General features: G+C 39.9%; 1 protein-coding gene across 3 annotated transcripts in view; it reads left to right on the top strand.

Moving 5' to 3' along the window:
* Positions 1–2,767: 2,767 nt before the first annotated feature.
* The window catches only part of Zfyve16 (zinc finger FYVE-type containing 16), a 48,834-nt gene continuing 34,896 nt past the window's right edge, over positions 2,768–16,705 (top strand). The window contains exons 1-3 of one of the 3 annotated variants that reach the window (XM_085676860.2): positions 2,768–2,925; positions 12,207–12,315; positions 13,609–15,617. In XM_085676860.2, the coding sequence (XP_085532986.2) occupies positions 12,246–12,315; positions 13,609–15,617 (2,079 nt within the window). In that variant the 5' untranslated portion in view covers positions 2,768–2,925; positions 12,207–12,245. Of the gene's footprint in view, positions 2,926–3,101; positions 3,287–12,206; positions 12,316–13,359; positions 15,618–16,705 lie in introns of those variants that run through there. The other 2 variants (XM_085676859.2, XM_048455914.3) reach the window with 2 other exon arrangements.

Below are 16,705 nucleotides of genomic sequence, written 5' to 3'. Positions count from 1 at the left end.
TGCTTGTCTCATTCAATAGGTAAGGACTAAAGAGCAGTAGGGGTCAATAAATGATGCCTATTTGTAAAGCGTTCTTGATAAGTGACTGTGGGCTGCCTACTGGGATGAAGTCATAAGTATGAAAGTCCCTTTGTGTGCTCTGTAAACAGCTGCTGTAGACCTCTCTCCTTAATTGTTTGCATATCGCTGCTTGGTACAAAGTTTAGTCTGCCTTGGTGAAGAAACTCTATGAACTCAGATCTGTGCTTGTAGTCACCAAAGAAAAAGGGACTATTGAGCAGAAATTGGAAATACTGGTTTTAAACCAGCTGGTTGAATCAACCCTGGCACTATAGACATTTTAGATAAGGCCTTGAAAAATGGTAAGAATAAGAAGAATCAAAACAAAACAAGAAACCCAGGTCTTTCTGAGATGGCAGTCACATATATCCACTCTTAAGACTTGTTCTTGATTAAGAGAGTTGGCGTTTTAAGCATTCATTTTTTTTAATGTGTATGTTGCCTGTATATATGTCTGTGAACCACTCGTGTGCCCAAGGTGCTGCCCCCCCCCCCGCAGAACTGGTATGGGCTGCCACATGAGTGCTGAACATTGGATTTGGGTCCTCTGAAAGAGCTGACAGTGCTGCTAACTGTCAGATGATGAGCCATCTCTCCAGCCCCAGAAAGTCAGTTTTGAAATACGTTTGAAGACCATTGATGTGCCATAATCTTAAGGCATGACTAGAATCCAACAACTCACAGAAAGAATAAAGCCACCAGGAACAGTGATGATCCATTTAAATTGTGCTATGTGGATAGTTCATGCTATGCATTATTTCTATCACAGTCTAAGAGAGTGTTTAAGCCTAGCAATTTCTGTCATACAGCAAGTAAGTGATAAGACTAGAATTCAAACTCAGGCAGTGAAAAGGGGAGGAGGGAATAGGGGACTGGATTCTTAGTTTCCCGTGATCAAGAACACACTCCTACTCATGAGAGTGAGGCAGGAGAAAAAGATAGGAAAGCATCCTGGCCTATGGGTGTCTCAAGTTCTCTTGTCCTTCACCTCCCTTCTCCTTACAGGTTAAGGATTAAACCTGTGCCACTGCACCTGGCCACTAAGCAGCTTCTGAGGATTCAAATTTAGGTCTCAGACTTGCATGGCAAACACTTAAATCCATTGCGCCATCTCATTAGTCCTTTTGTCAATTAAAAAGCTATGCTAAGTATTTCTGCATACAAATATTTTTGTTCTAAAGCACATCTTTAGATATTTTCAAATGGGAAATCATTTAATTAGATCGTATGAAATTTGTAAGGTCCTTGATAGGACTTTGCAACTTTCAAAAGATCTACTTTATATCTGAAATTTTTCTTAACTTATCTCCACACCAGCGTATGACGGCATCTGCATCATTTTCACGAATGGAATTCATCCATAAGTTAAGCAAATTGGTAAATCGGATTTTTAGAGAATACACTACTTCTGTCTTTGTTATTATTGAGTTTGAATATGAATAAAATGTGGTAGTAATTTATGCAATTTGTGAACATACACAAATGTATTGATGTACATACACTATTAAGTGCTGATGTTTTATTTTTAAATGTTTCTTATTGGTCTTTACACTATACTATATAGATACTTTGCCCCTAATATGAATTTGTATACATGGGTTCCTGATTCTGAATTGAGGTTCTGAAAAGGCGAGGGACCAATTTAATTCGTGAACAGTGTTCAAAGTAGAGAATTAGAGAAAAGTCATACTGAAATAAATTAATTAAAATACTGTGGATCCCCGGCGGCTGCAGCTGCACAAATGCTGCAGGTCTCCGAGTGGTGGCAGGCAGTGGGGAATAGGTAGACCGTGCTGGGGAAGGAGGGAGGGAGGAAAGGAGGGAGACGTAAAAGAGAATGAAATTCAGGCTGCAAGTAGGAAGGAAGATCTGCCTGCCTCAGCCGAGGGGGGGGGGGAGTGGGCGTGGCATGTCTCTTAAAGAAACAGAACAGATCATTACACACTATTTGTGGTATTATTCTTTAAATTAATTAGGTAATGTAAGCAAAACATCTCTTATGCATTATCAGTCATAGAACATATAAATCATATAACACAACCAAAAAATTTACTCGAGCTAAAATCACACAATTCCATCTCAAGAGTTTAGGAAAACAAAAACTGGAGAATCAAAATCTCTGAAGGATCATAGACTATAGCTGCAAATTGCTGATTGAGGATGTAAAGTTTCTAAGAGCAAATCGCAGCGAAAACGCAATCTTGAAAGCAGAGGCGCGCCAGCCGTCCCCCAGAAGGTCCGGAACCCAGTTTTCTCTTCTTCCGCTTTGAACTTTAGAAAACTTCGGGTGAGAATAACGAAGGCCGAAGCAGGCAGTAGTGTCAGCTTCTCCTTCGGAGATGTCAGCTGGTTTCTGTTTTTTAGACAGCAGTTGCTTTAAAGGCCACAACCGGATGGCAATGCAGAAGTACAGCCAAAGGGCAGGGCGCGGTAGGAGGCGCCAGCCAGGTCCACTCTGTCGCGGGGACGACTTCTGAGAGCTGCCGGGGGTGAGACACGGTGTGAGCCGCTGGTGTGGCAGTGTAAACCGGAGCTACGCTACGACTCGAGTCGCCCCCGAGCCCAGGGGCTCACAGTCCTGTGGACCACGACGCAGCGACGAAATACCAGCCTGCAGCAGAGCTACTCAGCCACTTCCGGCGCGCCAGCTCGGACCCGAGCAGCGCGCCTGCGCAAACGTCTAGCCTCCCGGAGGGGGCGTGGCAGCTGGGAACCTTCTCCGCGCCTGCGCGCCGCTCTGCTGGGTCGGCAGGGGGCAGGCACCGGGTCGGCGTTGCGCAGCCCCGGGTGTAGTGATCTGGTCTCTCTTCACGCCTCACTGCGGCGTCGCGACGAGTCCCCGAGAGCTCAGCGGGGTGCGGGGAGGTAAGCGCCCCGGAGCCGCCGCCGGCCTCTCCTCAGCGTCCTGCGGGCGGAGGGGCGGGGTGGCCGCGGGCTCGCCGGGCTCCGACGGCCGGGCCTTGCCTTCCTCGGGGACCCGCCGGCCGCCCTGAGCGCTGTACAGCCGGGATACCTGACCCCACCGCAGGCCCAGCCCGGAGTGCACTGGCCCCTGCGAGTCCGCCGCCGCCTCCGTGGCTTCCGTCGCAGGGATGCACCAGTGTCCGCTCCCGCAGTCTTTTCTTTAGTGCCTCTGAAGAGATGGCCTGACTTTTAGCCGTTAGCCTGTTCGTACGACCGTGATGGCAAATGACTACATTTTAGACCCACGTTCTTGGTTGGACAGGTCAGAAAGCCGGCCCGTTAATTTAACATTACATTCATTTTTTTTTTGTTCAATGAATAATTTAGTGATGTCATGTCATCCGGTTCAGTCATTGACTTATCTGAGTTCGCGTTTCTTGAGTTGGCAAAAGTTTAGTGGTTTGATTCAGCAGAGCTTTGATTTTTCACGTAACTTCTTTTTCTCTCTCTTGGATATTAAACTACACATTTAGTGGGAAACTATTTTAAAATTACAGCAAGGAATAAGGAATGATAGCGTTCTACCATGCAAAAGTAACCAGCCGCTGAACATTTTTCTTTGTCCTTTTTGCCCTCGTTGCATTTTAAACTTAAGAATCAGGTTGCTTGGCCTTCCCATGTTTTTAAAAGCATTACACATATACTGATCATCCTTTTACTATACACATATAAGCAAAAGCATCTTTTGAAGTTGCTACCTCGCAGATAAAACTAAACTTCTTTTATCCCCAGTCATAAACTGTTACACATAATACCCCTATGATTGAGGGTAATGACAATTGAAAAACGTTGAGGAAAAAATAATTGTTAATGCAGTATATTTACCGTTTCGGCAATTAAAACTCAGAAAATTCATATTTTCACGTAATCACTTAAAAATAGTATTATAATGAAGCATGGTGGGTCATGACTGTAATCCCAGCAAGTAATTGTAGAGAGTCAGGAGCTACAAACTATCCTGGTGTACTGTCTCAAAAATAAAGCTAGATAAAATTAAAAACATTATTGTACTGGCTCGATTAAAAATCAACTCTCTTTACAAAACTAAGTTTAGGGGCCAGGTGGTATCGTTTTACCTGGAGGCAAGTTACTTTAATATCTGGCGTCATAGAATACAGCTGACTTCTTGTATTTCTTAGTTTGTCCTGGTGCGCTGACTTGTTTAGATTAAGGTACAGGAAGAAGATCTGTCTTTGTGTAGTTACTGGTTAGAAAAGAGACGACCTGGAAGCCTGAGAAAACTGATTTGAGATTTCTTCTATTAAATAGCCTATTCTCTTGTGCTTCTCACTTGCAAACTTTGCAGCATTCAGAGTTTCTTGTGCTCCCTGGGCACAGGTGCTGGTGTTTTTCTGCAGGTTGAATGGCTAGGTCATAGATTTTTACATCACCCCCCCCCCGCCCCTTTGTATTGTGATAGACATAGTAATTAATTTGGATGATTTCCATAATTTTCCGTTGTGTTCCCATGTCATTTATTTGAATTATTTCACCTAATGATTGACAAAATATCTGCATATTTTTCAATAGTTTTGAGTTATTTTCTTGAATTTAAAGAGAGACTTGGGATTCTCCTCCCAGACTGTTTCTACATAACTGCATCTTTTGCCTGAGAGGCAATATCACTTTCTGTCCGTAGCCTTTGAGATTCTTTCTTAAAGCTCACACTTCACCAACATCAAGTGCTTTATTATATTAAAGAAATGTTGTTTCAACTTAGTAAGCAACCAATGGTGTTTTTAAATCTTAATTATTTAATGTACATTAAACTTTTTATGATCATATTATTGTTTTTCCATATAACTTGTTTTACCCACTTACAGTCTAGTGTCCAAGTGCCTTCTAATGGATGTTTTATGTTGTAAGGCTGCATTATATCACTTCTAAGGAAAATAAATTTTATCTTTTTCTACCTTGTTTACAAAAGTGTATGCCTTTTTCTTTCTAAAAACTCTTTATCGCTGACTCACATAAATATCTGTGCTAGATTTTGTTTGGTGTTTATTTCTCCATATTTCCCCTTTGCTAATAATATCTTAACAACTTATTTGTAGAGAATAGATTTATATTGTACAGAGTTTTGTAATTTTCTTTCCTCAGCACTGCATATTGGATATTTTCTACAGAAGCATGTGCAACCCGGGGCATAGTTTTATCTAAGTAGGTTTGGGGGATCATTAGTTGTCTAACATCAGATTCCTGTACTCTTGTATTCTTCTCCTAGGTCACTTCCTTTAACAGTTGTATTTGCCAGTTTTCTAATCTCTGTCTCAGATTCTTCTCTGCGTTCCAGGTCCTTACATTCAACAGCCTCTTGGACATCTCTCCCAGGATGTTCTCAAGGTACTTGACACGGTAGTTCAAAGTGTCTCCCTCTTCTTCCTGCTGTCTTGAATTACCTGTGATAGTCAGTGTATCTCCATTGGTCTACCCAGTCACCCACAGCGGGCGCCTGTTGTTAGTTCCAGCCTTCTCCTTTGCTTCAGTCTCCAAAGTTCCGATCCTTTAGCTGTTTTTCTGTTTCTTTTCATCTTCACCCATCTCTGCTCATGTCCCCATCGTATCTCACTTTAGCAATTTTAGTATTACTTTTTTCTTACTACTCTTCCCTGTTACTACCAATTTTTTAAAACCATGAAGAGACTTTTGAAACCATTTTTAAAAGTGAGCATTATAATTTTTTTTGAAATCTGAGAGTATATAAATGGCTAAGTTAATAAAAATATCTCAAGTCATCGTTGGACGGGCAAAATGGCCTAGTGGGTAAAGGTTCGTGCAGCCACAGCCTGACAACCTGAGGCGTTTGCTTCCAGGACACATGATGGAAGGACAGGATTATTCTGCTTCTGAAAGTTTTCATCTGACCTCCACACCCACACAAATAGATGAATAAAAGTAAACAAGAAGCTCATTCTCATGTACAGGAGATTTAAAAACAGTCTTGTCAGTGCTTCTACACATAAACTTTAAAATATAGAGTATATTGTACATTTTGTTTGTTTCTTCTATTTATAGTAGATTGCTAGACCAAAAGTACTTTCTGTTTGGTTGAAATGAGTAAATCCACACCTTAGTAATACTTCGTGTTAAAAAGTATCAGTGTAAAGTATTTGCATTGTCATACCTTTTACAAATTGTTGAATTATATGGTTTTCTGTACTTTTTCACTTCAAATAATATAATGCTTAGCAGTGTGTTACTATGTTGAGATGCTCTGTAAATAGATGTTCTTTAATGGAGTCTTTGGTTTGTTTGTTTGTTTAAGAAAAACCTTCTGGATTTTACTAGGGAGAAACTGGTTTTAGAACTTTTGGTCATAGTTTTTGTTTGTTTGGTTTTGATTTTTGAGACAGGATTTCTCCGTGTAGCTCTGGCTGTCCTGGACTCACGCTGTAGACCAGGCTGGCCTCAAACTCAGATTCACTGCCTCTGCCTCTCAAGTGCTAGGTGTGTGCCACCACCACCCAGCTGGTAGTAGTTTGTTTGTTTGTTTGTTTGTTTGTATTTTTAATACATTCTGTATTCAGAGTTCCTTTACTTATTCACTTTGGTTTGTGACACAGTATATAACTCTGCAGTGCTGGCTGGCCTAGAATTTACTATGTAGATTAGATTGGCTGGTCTCAAATTTATGACGATCATCCTGTCTCTACTTCCCAAGTGCTGGCATTACAAGCATATGTCATCACTCCTGGCCTGTTTTTTTTTCTTTAACCACTATGTTTAATTTTAATTTTTAAATTTTTGTTAAAGGGATAATTGACATGATGCATTTACCTTTAATCTTAATACTCAAGAGGCAGAGGCAGGCAATTCTCTACAAGTCAAGGCTAGCCTGGTCTACATAGCAAGGCCAGACAGAGCTACATAGTGAGATCCTGTCTCAGAAAGGGAGTAGGATAACCATACCCTACATAAAGATTTAAATGATACTAAAGATATATAATGACAAGCCCAGTTACCCTTTCTTGTTCTTCTTACCCAGAATTCTACTCTCCAGACAGACCATCTTAGTCTAGGCTTCCTCTGTGAATCATAGAACATAGAAAATCGTTTCAGCAACTATTTCCCAATCCTTCCATGGATAGTACAAATAATAATAATACTTTACATGCCCATGAATGAAGTTAGTTTGTTACTAGATACCTTAGGCAGTAAAGACCAATTCTCTCACAAAACCGAGACAGGCTGCTTGAGTGCCAGTGACTTCAGATTTTTTTTTAGCTGCCAGATGTTTAAGTAGCATATTTAGCTATCTAGTTATCTCTCTTCCTCACTCGCACCGTAGTCTAGTTTGGGAAGCATTTTGTGTCATAGTTTATAGGAGTTAGATTTGCTGCTTCCACTTTTTGCACACTGCAGTGCACATTCTTTCCCTGGTGTTCTCCAGCTAGTTACTTGTTAACTTTGAGCTACTTTGTGTTTATATCATTATGTAATTACTCCTTTCCTAGAGTTACAAGTGACCTTATTTTTTGTATCTACCTTTCATCCTCTCATACATCTTTATGAATGTATTTTACACACACATACACACACATATTACACACACACACACACACACACACACATATACATGCACTTTAACCCTTGTGTAACCCTGACTGTCCTGGATCTGGAACTCTGTTGATCAGTCTGGCTTTGAATTCAGAGCTCTACCTGCCTCTGCTTCCTGCGTGCTGGAACTAAAAGTGTGTGCCACCATGCATTATATTTTTTTAATGTGTAGCTTATATTCTTTGGGATTTTTAACCCCTCAGACAAGAATAATGTCTTTACTTTACAGTACCTCTCATCAAATGTGTGGTGCCTAGCTTCTGTTTCTGGTCCTGCAATATAGCAGTTTTCCTAGGCTACTGTCTTATATCTTGTATGAATTCCATTTGTCTCTCTCTCGTATGGAATAGCTTGTTTCCTAGACTCAAGTTTCTGTCTTCCTTGGAGTCTCCATCATATTGTAGACCACATGTTTAGGTATATCTAGTCGATATTCCAACCATCACACTTGGTTGATAGCGTCAGTTGTTACTTCTAGAATTTTAGAGGCATGACTCCAGTGTTTCTTTGTTCTGTTGTTACTGTTGAGAAGTATAATGCCGGAATGATAACCAATTCTGTTACTTCTCTCTAGAAACTCTTATATTTACTCAACAACACACTTTATATGATGGGTACTGATAAAAACACTGAATATCAGGCTAGAGAGATGATTCATCAGTTCAGAGCACTGGATACTCTTTAAGAGGACCTGGGTTCCATTCCCAGCACCCGTGTGGCTCACTACTGCCTATAACTCCAATTCCAGGGGATCTGATGCCGCTTCAGTTATTCATGTGGTACACAGACATACTCGTAGGCAAATCATGTATACATGTAAAATAAGAAAAAAAATTGGGAAAAAAGACAGTGAATATACGAGTGAACAAACTACCAGGCCCTATCCTTTGGATGTTTAAGTTCCAGGGGAAAGTTACTCCAGATGGTAGCAATAAATGTCGTAACTTCTATAATGCCCTACAGGGACATAAAGTGAGTAGTTGCTATAGGAAATGGAAGAGTCCTGTACTTGTGTTCCTTTTGCTGTTAAACACTTCCAAAAGTCAGTACCTTTCCCCTTTCCCTCTGTTCCCTGTAATGACATCAGCATTTCATTCTGGGATCTCTTACCTTAAAGATCTTTTGGTTTTTGTCAGGTCTTACTCTGTAGCCCTGGCCTAGAACTTACTGTGCAGCCTAGCCAGACCTTGAATATGCTGCATCCTCCTACCATAATTCAGTCCCTAGTGCTAGGATTATAGGCGTGAGCCACCATTCCTGGCTAGTAAATGTTGTCATTGTGTACATTGTGGTGTGTTTTTTGTGGTGTAAAGTTCTATGGGTATGTCCAGTGCCTTTTCTCTGGGTTAGCCATTGCAGTATCACACAATAGCTTTATTCCCGTGAAACATCTACTGGATCCAGCCCTCTCTAGCCCTCCAGACCATTGGCAATCCCTGGCATGTTCATTATCTCTATAATCATACTTTCCCAGAATGATACGTGATGGGATCATAAAGTATAGATTCTTCTATTTATCAGTATGTGTTTGGAGATTATTCCTATGCTTTTGTGGCTTGGTTAGCACATTTCTTTAATATTATTCATGTGGCAATCAAAGACATGTGGTTGTGGTTGCTTCCACCTTTTGGTAGTTGTGAATGAAGTCACTCACATGCTTTCTCTTCCAAATGGAAATGTACACCTGTAGCAGGAGCACTGGAGAAGTAGTGGCCAGAGGGTCAGGAGTTCAAGGTCATCCTTGGGAATAATCCTTGGGAATATACATATATATATATAAATATATATATGACCTTGGTATATATCTCTGTCTGTCTGTCTGTCTGTCTGTCTGTCTATCTATCGAGAGTGTTAAAGGCATGCTGGGCTAGATGAGACCCTGTCAAAAATCTAAAAAAATAAACAATTTTTAAGAAGAGCAAACCACTTGTGAGTACACCACAGTGCACACATGAGTGCTGGTAAGGTGGTCTATACCTATAGTCCCAGTACTCTTTAGTTTTCATTTTTCTTCTCATTTAGGGTAAGCTGGTTTTCCAATATAGTTTCCCAAATTGGAAGTTTAAACTGTTGATTTCAAGTTTTGCTTTTTAATAAATTCAATTAATCCTGTTACTGTGTCTGATGAAAGAACTGTTTTTACTGGGTCCCTCCAGCCCCTGAGATTTCTGCCGTTTCTTATGATCAGCTGTTGTTTCCCTGTGTTCCTTCCTTATGGTTTTGTGTTCCTGTTTCACAGTTGTGTAGATGCTTCTTTCTCTCAGAATATGCTTTGCTGTTTTCTTAGTTCCTGCATTGTTTCTTCCCCCTACCCCCTCTCATTGGCTTAATATCTGTTTTAGTGTACATTTCTGTGTATACTGGAAACAAGAACTAACAGTCTTCACTGAATTAGGATGTCTTATGTTGTTATTGAAAATACTTCTGAAGTGTACCTTGGTTTAAGCTTGTTGTGAGGATACTTGTAACTCTGAAATGACCTTTTCTGTTTGGAATTTTGTTGTTTCCCTGTAATGTACTTAAAAGTGTAAATTTCTGTTTTATTGCGATATGATGTATTTTTTTATCTGCTCAATTTTTCATGAACTCTGGAAAAAATTCCTGGCATTTGCCTTCAAAGGAAATGTTCCCATACTGCTTTCCCCGGTGGAACTCTATTCTCATTCTGCTGTTGGATTTCTAAGCTTCTGTTTTATGTTCATCTGTTCTTCATTTCTCTGTGCTTTGTTTAGGCGATATCGCTCATTGCGCTCTCCACTTCTGAATCATCTGAGCCTTAGTTTATGTCTTTCAATCATAACCAGTTCTCAAAAAAAAAAAAAACCTTATCTCACTCCTGTTCATTCTTTATTCCAGGCAACATTAGAATTTTTAAATTATCCTATACCTTTGTTTATATGTATTCTTACAAAATTTGCATAGCTTTATTTTGCTTTACAAAAATGATAGTTGGCAACACTTTGGAAGTTTTTTTTTTTTTAAAAAAAAAAAACAAGCTAGTCATGCACGATAGACAGCTTGCAGAACAGTCTTCTACTTTCTGGGTTGATTTCCATCGTCACGTTTTAAAAATGTCATTTAGCTGTCTTTAGACGTTTGGATTTCCTGCAGACAGTTTTCAGGTTTGATTGGATTCAGGCTGATGTTCTGTGTGCTGGTGTTCCTCCACATGATTCATAGTAAAACTGATGACTGGATTCAGTTACTGACCCAGTCCTAGCATCCTGAGTTCCCATCATCCTCTAAAGTTTTAACATTTCGTTGGTAACAATTGCTTAGTCCACTTACTGTGCTAGGAGCTATGAAAAGATTTTTTTAAAAGTTTAAATCCTTCTGCACATTTTTACTGGAATTCTTACATAAAGAGCGTTCTCTTGGTAACTACTGTATTACCTGGAAGTGTATTCTGTAAATAAGTTAAGGATTAATTCTCTGCCAATTTTCCTTAATTCATTGATTTTCAGATTACTAGTACCCTAGCAACCCTCCCATAGGTGGGGTTCTTTGGTTTTGAGCTTAATGTAATGTTGTGATTGCTTGGTTTTTAAGTTTTATTTGATCTGTTTTCAGTTCTGTGTGTTCTTCATTGTTTTGATGTTCACTTATCCCATTTACGTGAGAAAGAACCCCTTAGCTTGGGTTCTTTCCTTCTGTTGTTGGTCACTGGTAGAGTCTTGTCATGTCTTAAGCTCATTTGGTTTCTGCGTCAGCTACTCACAGATCTTTTCATAAAGCTAATTTTAGTTTTCTGTGCTATGTTTTTGTTTGAATATAGTATATATTACTTGACTTTTAACATTTAAGTATTTGTACCATTTCACTGCTAATTATTCTTTGACTTGTGAATTATTTAGATAAGTGTTTTAAAATTCATAATGCTGGATTGGAGAGAAGTCCAGTCAATGAGGAAGACTGCATGTCATGCAGGGTTAGGACATGAGTTTGAAGTTATTGAAGCCATGGTAAAGCCAGACATGGCTATGTATACCTGTGACCCCAACATTGTGGGACAGGTAACTCCTCAGAGCTCGCTGGCCAGCCCACTTGGCTGAAATGATGGACTTCCAGTCAGCGAGAAACCCTGTCTTAAGTCAGTGACTAGAGCGTGATGGAGGAAGATGTGCACTGTCCCCTCTGGTCTCCACTTGCATACTTATGTGCATGCAGGACACTCTCACTGCCCCCTCCGCCATGCAGTAGCTTGTGTGCAGAGGTTGTGTGTAGAAGTTGGCTTTCTTGTCATTTTCATGAAGAGAGCATTTCCTACCTGTGTTATGGAAAAGAAGTAATTTAATTTCATTTAATTTTAGTTAATTATTCTAAAATTAAAGTAATTTAATTTTACTTATTTTTAATTAATTAATTAATTAGGTTTTTCAAGGCAGGGTTTCTCTATATAACAGTCCTGGTTGTCCTGGAACACACTTTGTAGACCAGGCTGGCTTCAAACTCAACAGAGATCTGCCTGCCTGCATCTTCTGAGTGCCAGGATTAAAGGTGTGAGCCACAGCACCAAGCTTTATTTTTATTTTTTGTTTCTACTTGGACAGTTGTATTGGCACAGAATAGATAGCATATTTGCCTGGTAGAAAATTAAATATAATATTGTACTTTTTATTTTCTAGACATACAAGAATTAAATTCTGAGTAAGCCTACAGGTAGAATGGACAGTTACTTTAAAGCAGCTGTCAGTGACCTGGACAAACTTCTTGATGATTTTGAGCAGAACCCAGGTTTGTTGGTTTTTCTACTTTGCCACTAGAATCTAAAGTGTCCCTTTAATAAAATTTGATTTCAATCTTGGTCACATTGTTGTATTCTTTAAAAAGTTTGTCTATTTCATGATAACATATTAGTTTATTCTTATACCAGTAGGATTAATAGCCAGAAATAAAAGTTATTGTGTAGATACAAACTTAGAAGAAAATCTCTGTAAGGAAGATCTGTAGAACTCTGTAAGTTGTGATGTCATTACTGTAAGAGATATTTCCTCAGAATGAAGTTAGGAAACGGGAGAGCTGTCCTAACCAGATTTCTGTTGCTTTGCTAAATATCATGACCAAAAGTGACTGGAGGAGGAAAGGGTTTGTTTCACCTTGCAGTGTATAGTCCACCATGAAGGGAAGTCAGGGCAGGAACTCGAGGCAGGACTGAAGCAGAGCCCATGGAGGAGTGCCGCCTAATGACTTGTTCCTTAGGGCTCTGCCTTGCTCCACCACAGTGGGCTGGACCCTCTCACATCTGCCCATTAACCAAGGTAATGCTCCACAGACTGGCCTACAGGCCATATGGTGGAGGGATTTTCTTAATTGAGGTTCCTTTTCCCAGATGACTCTGGCTGGTGCCAAGTTTACAAAAAGCCAATCAGAACAATGACAGAACAAGAGTAGCTAAAGATAAGATAGCTCATCAGCCCTTTTGGTTTGGTTTATAATGTAGCTGACAGCATGTAATAGACAGCATTTCTGTCTATTTTTTTTTCCCCCCGAGACAGGGTTTTTCTGTGTAGCTTTAGAGTCTGTCCTGGAACTCACTCTATAGACCAGGCTGGCCTTGATCTCACAGAGATCCGCCTGCCTCTGCCTCTCAAGTGCTGGGATTAAAGGCGTGCACCACCACCACCCAGCACATTTCTGTCATCTTACGACTGTATTAAGTAAAAACCAGAATAGTTCAGGGCAAATAAAAAGTTGATTGAAAGTTCTAGCAAGCATATCTTTGTAATCTTTACTTGATTTGGGTATTTTGAATAACTTTGTGTTTCTATTTTTCACTAGATAAACAAGATTATCTCCAAGATGCACAGAATGTATATGTTTCTAACCACTGTTCAGTTTCTTCAGAGTTGGCCTCTCCACAGTTAGCTTTCCTCTTGCCAAAGGACCAAAGATGCATTGGTAGTTGTATCTCATCAGAAATGTGCTGTGAAACAAATGAGACTTTCCTCAACGAGAAAGCACGTGAGGGGTTAACTTCTAGACAGAATGAAAAAAATGTAACGGGACTTGATCTTCTCTCTTCTGTAGATGCTAGTGCTTCAGATGAAATCCAGCCTTCATGTATGAGAAGATGTAGTAAGCCTGTCTGTGACCTGATCAGTGACATGGGGAACTTAGTACATGCCACCAGTAGTGAAGAAGACATTAAAAAGTTATTGCCAGATGATTCTAAGTCTAGTGTAGATGCTTTAATCGCAGTGGATTTGTCTTCAGTTTCAGATATTCTCACTGTTTCTTCAGTCGACCATGGTAGTGATGCTGTTGAAGAAAAACAGAATGACTCCAGCCCACAAAGCAGAGATTTTAGTAGGATTAAAGAAATGGGTGTGAAAGAAGACACAGCACTTTCTGATTCTTGTAAATATAGTGGAACAGAAAATTTAAAGGATGAAAAGATCCCTAATGAGTTAGAAACAATTGATTTTGACATGTCATTTGCTTTGACTGAACAAAATTCTGAAACATCTAATGCCAAAGATAAGTCACAGTATAAGAGGCTACCATGTGAGTCGTTAAAAGGTGACGGCTCTTTAGCAGAAGAGGGAGTAGGTGTGGCAGTCATCAATACAGAGTGTTCAGAAGAAGGAGGTGAGACAGTTGCTTTGCCTTGTAATCTTCCAAAAAATGAAGGAATATGTCTAAGTGACACAGATTTAAAAGATGAAAATTTCAAGTTACCTGGCCCTTCCTTTCCGGAAAACAAGACTGCTGTATTCATGAAACAGTCTATAAAAGAAGACTCAAGAAATGTAGACCTTAAAGATAATAATGATATAGTCCAGGTTTCCTCTCCATCTTCACATGTTTCAGTGGAAGGTGCACCCTCTTCCCTGTCCTGTCTCTCATCATCTGGGTTTGTGTGTGGACCGTTAATTGACAATGATGTGCATGGTGGTTGTTTACCTCCTGATGAGTCTGAAGAGCAGAAAGATGATGTAATGACTGCACATGAAGAAATACAGAAGAGTGCTGTTTTAGATGGGGAACTCTTTAGGGAGACAGATCTTTTGAAAAAGGAAAAGTGTAAGAGCATATTTCTTCAGTCAGTAACTGAAAAGAAAGTGGATGGAAAGTTTGAACCTGAGCAGATGGTAATCAGTGGTGAATCGTTGGAATACCCTGAGGATACCAGCTCTTCCTCAGCTGCAGAGTCTCAAATGGCACTCTATGCTTCGAATGCTCCAGAGTCTCCTGATGGATGTGAAGGTCTCACCTTTGCCAGCAGTGACGTGGATGGGCAGGAGTTGGATTACTTTAATATCGATGGAAACATGAGAAGTGGCGCACTAGTTAGTGATGCTGAACTTGATGCTTTCCTGAATGAACAATGTCTTCAGAACTCTAACACAACGTCTTTTGAAGAAAGCGTAAGTGATTCACAGTCTCAGATGAATCAGATAGATGTGGAAGGATTAAAGGATGAAAATGCCGGCAATACATATTTCAATGCTGAAGCAGGAGCTGCTGGCGAAAATGGAGGTGTTGTGATTTGTGAAACAATTGATAAAGAAAACACCGAAGTAAACGGTGGTCTTTCTGTAGGAGAAAGCACAGTTCCAACTGAAAGAGGGATATCTACCATTAAGTCTGATGTAGTGAATGAATTGCCAGTGCCCAGTATTAACACTCAAGCTGTTGGAGGGGCCAGACCTAAGCAGCTGCTTAGCCTTCCACCAGGACCAAGGAGTTCAAAGGAACTGAATAAGCCAGATGTTCCAGATATTCCAGATGTTCCAGAAAGTGAGGCAAGCATAGCAAATGCTATTGCTGCCTCTGTTTGCTCTGCCGATCATATGCCTGATTCTCAGGTTAGCTTCAATTCCAATTATATTGACATAGAAAGTAATTTTGAAGGTGGATCCAGCTTTGTAACTGCAAACAAGAATTCTCTGCCTGAAAACATTTGTAAAGAAGGCTTGATTTTGGGCCAGAAACAACCTACTTGGGTTCCTGATTCAGAAGCTCCAAACTGTATGAACTGCCAAGTCAAATTCACTTTCACAAAACGGCGACACCACTGCCGAGCATGTGGAAAAGTAAGTTGTAAAAATGTTGGCTTTTTATTATTCTTCCATGGTCCTGTGGATTAAAACTAGGTCCTCTCACAAAAGGCAGATTCCAAGTTATTTCTCTGCCCTATTAAATCTCTGATTCATAGTGCTGTGATCCTTTAATACAGTTCCTCAATCACTAAATTATTTTCTTGCTACTTCGTAGCTGTAATTTTATACTGTTATGACTGTAATGTAGCTATCTGATATGCAGGTTGTCTGATATGTGACCCCACAGGTTCACAACCTACAGTTGAGAACTGCTGCTCCAAGTGTTTATGCTCTCTGATAGTCATAGATCAGGTGCTCTAAGCTTATTGGACCCTCCTTTGTCCTCAGATACTTAATTTTGAGACCATTATGTAGCCAGTTTCCTGATCACTGCCTAGGAGAACACCAGAAAGCCAGTTGACTTGTATAGAATGCCATACCTGACCTTGTTTGTGTTCTTATTGACGATAAAGGTACTGTCTGCACATTCCAAGGAAACTGTCTTTAAACGCTAGTGTGCTTTTTATTTAGCACTTTCCAGTAATATGTTGGGTTCAGATCAAACTACTATATCTTAGCAAAATAATTTCCTAGTTATAAAAATCAGGTCTGTGTAAATTGTAGGCAAGCTCATTATCACTAGGATATATATTTAACTGCTACAGGAAGCTTTTTAAATCATAGACATTTATTAAAGTTTTTATTGCCTTTTAGTTAACATAATGGATTCAAAAATATCTTATCAGAAATTTGATTATAAATTATAAAATATTCCTTGTATCAGAGTTCTTTAGAAAAACAATTAAATTTATATATATATGAATAAATATGTATACATGTGTGTAATTATAAAAGGATTTATTAGATTTGATGATAGGAGGCTCATTAGTCCAACAGTGGTTATCTGTTGGATAGAGGCAGATAGTACAGTTACTGCCTCATTCAAGACACCAGAAGCCCCTGAGAAAAGCAGTGTGAAGGCCTGGGGTCTCTGGAGAGCCATCAGTGTGGCTGAAGAAGTGGAGTCTGTTGTCCATGAATGACGGCAGCAGCGTAGACTCAGGAGGAATGCAGCTTGTCCT

This window comes from Myodes glareolus, chromosome 15 (genome assembly GCF_982192425.1).
Source record: "Myodes glareolus chromosome 15, mMyoGla1.1, whole genome shotgun sequence".
NCBI classification, from domain to species: domain Eukaryota; kingdom Metazoa; phylum Chordata; class Mammalia; order Rodentia; family Cricetidae; genus Myodes; species Myodes glareolus.
This window is presented reverse-complemented; position numbering and strand designations above follow the sequence as displayed.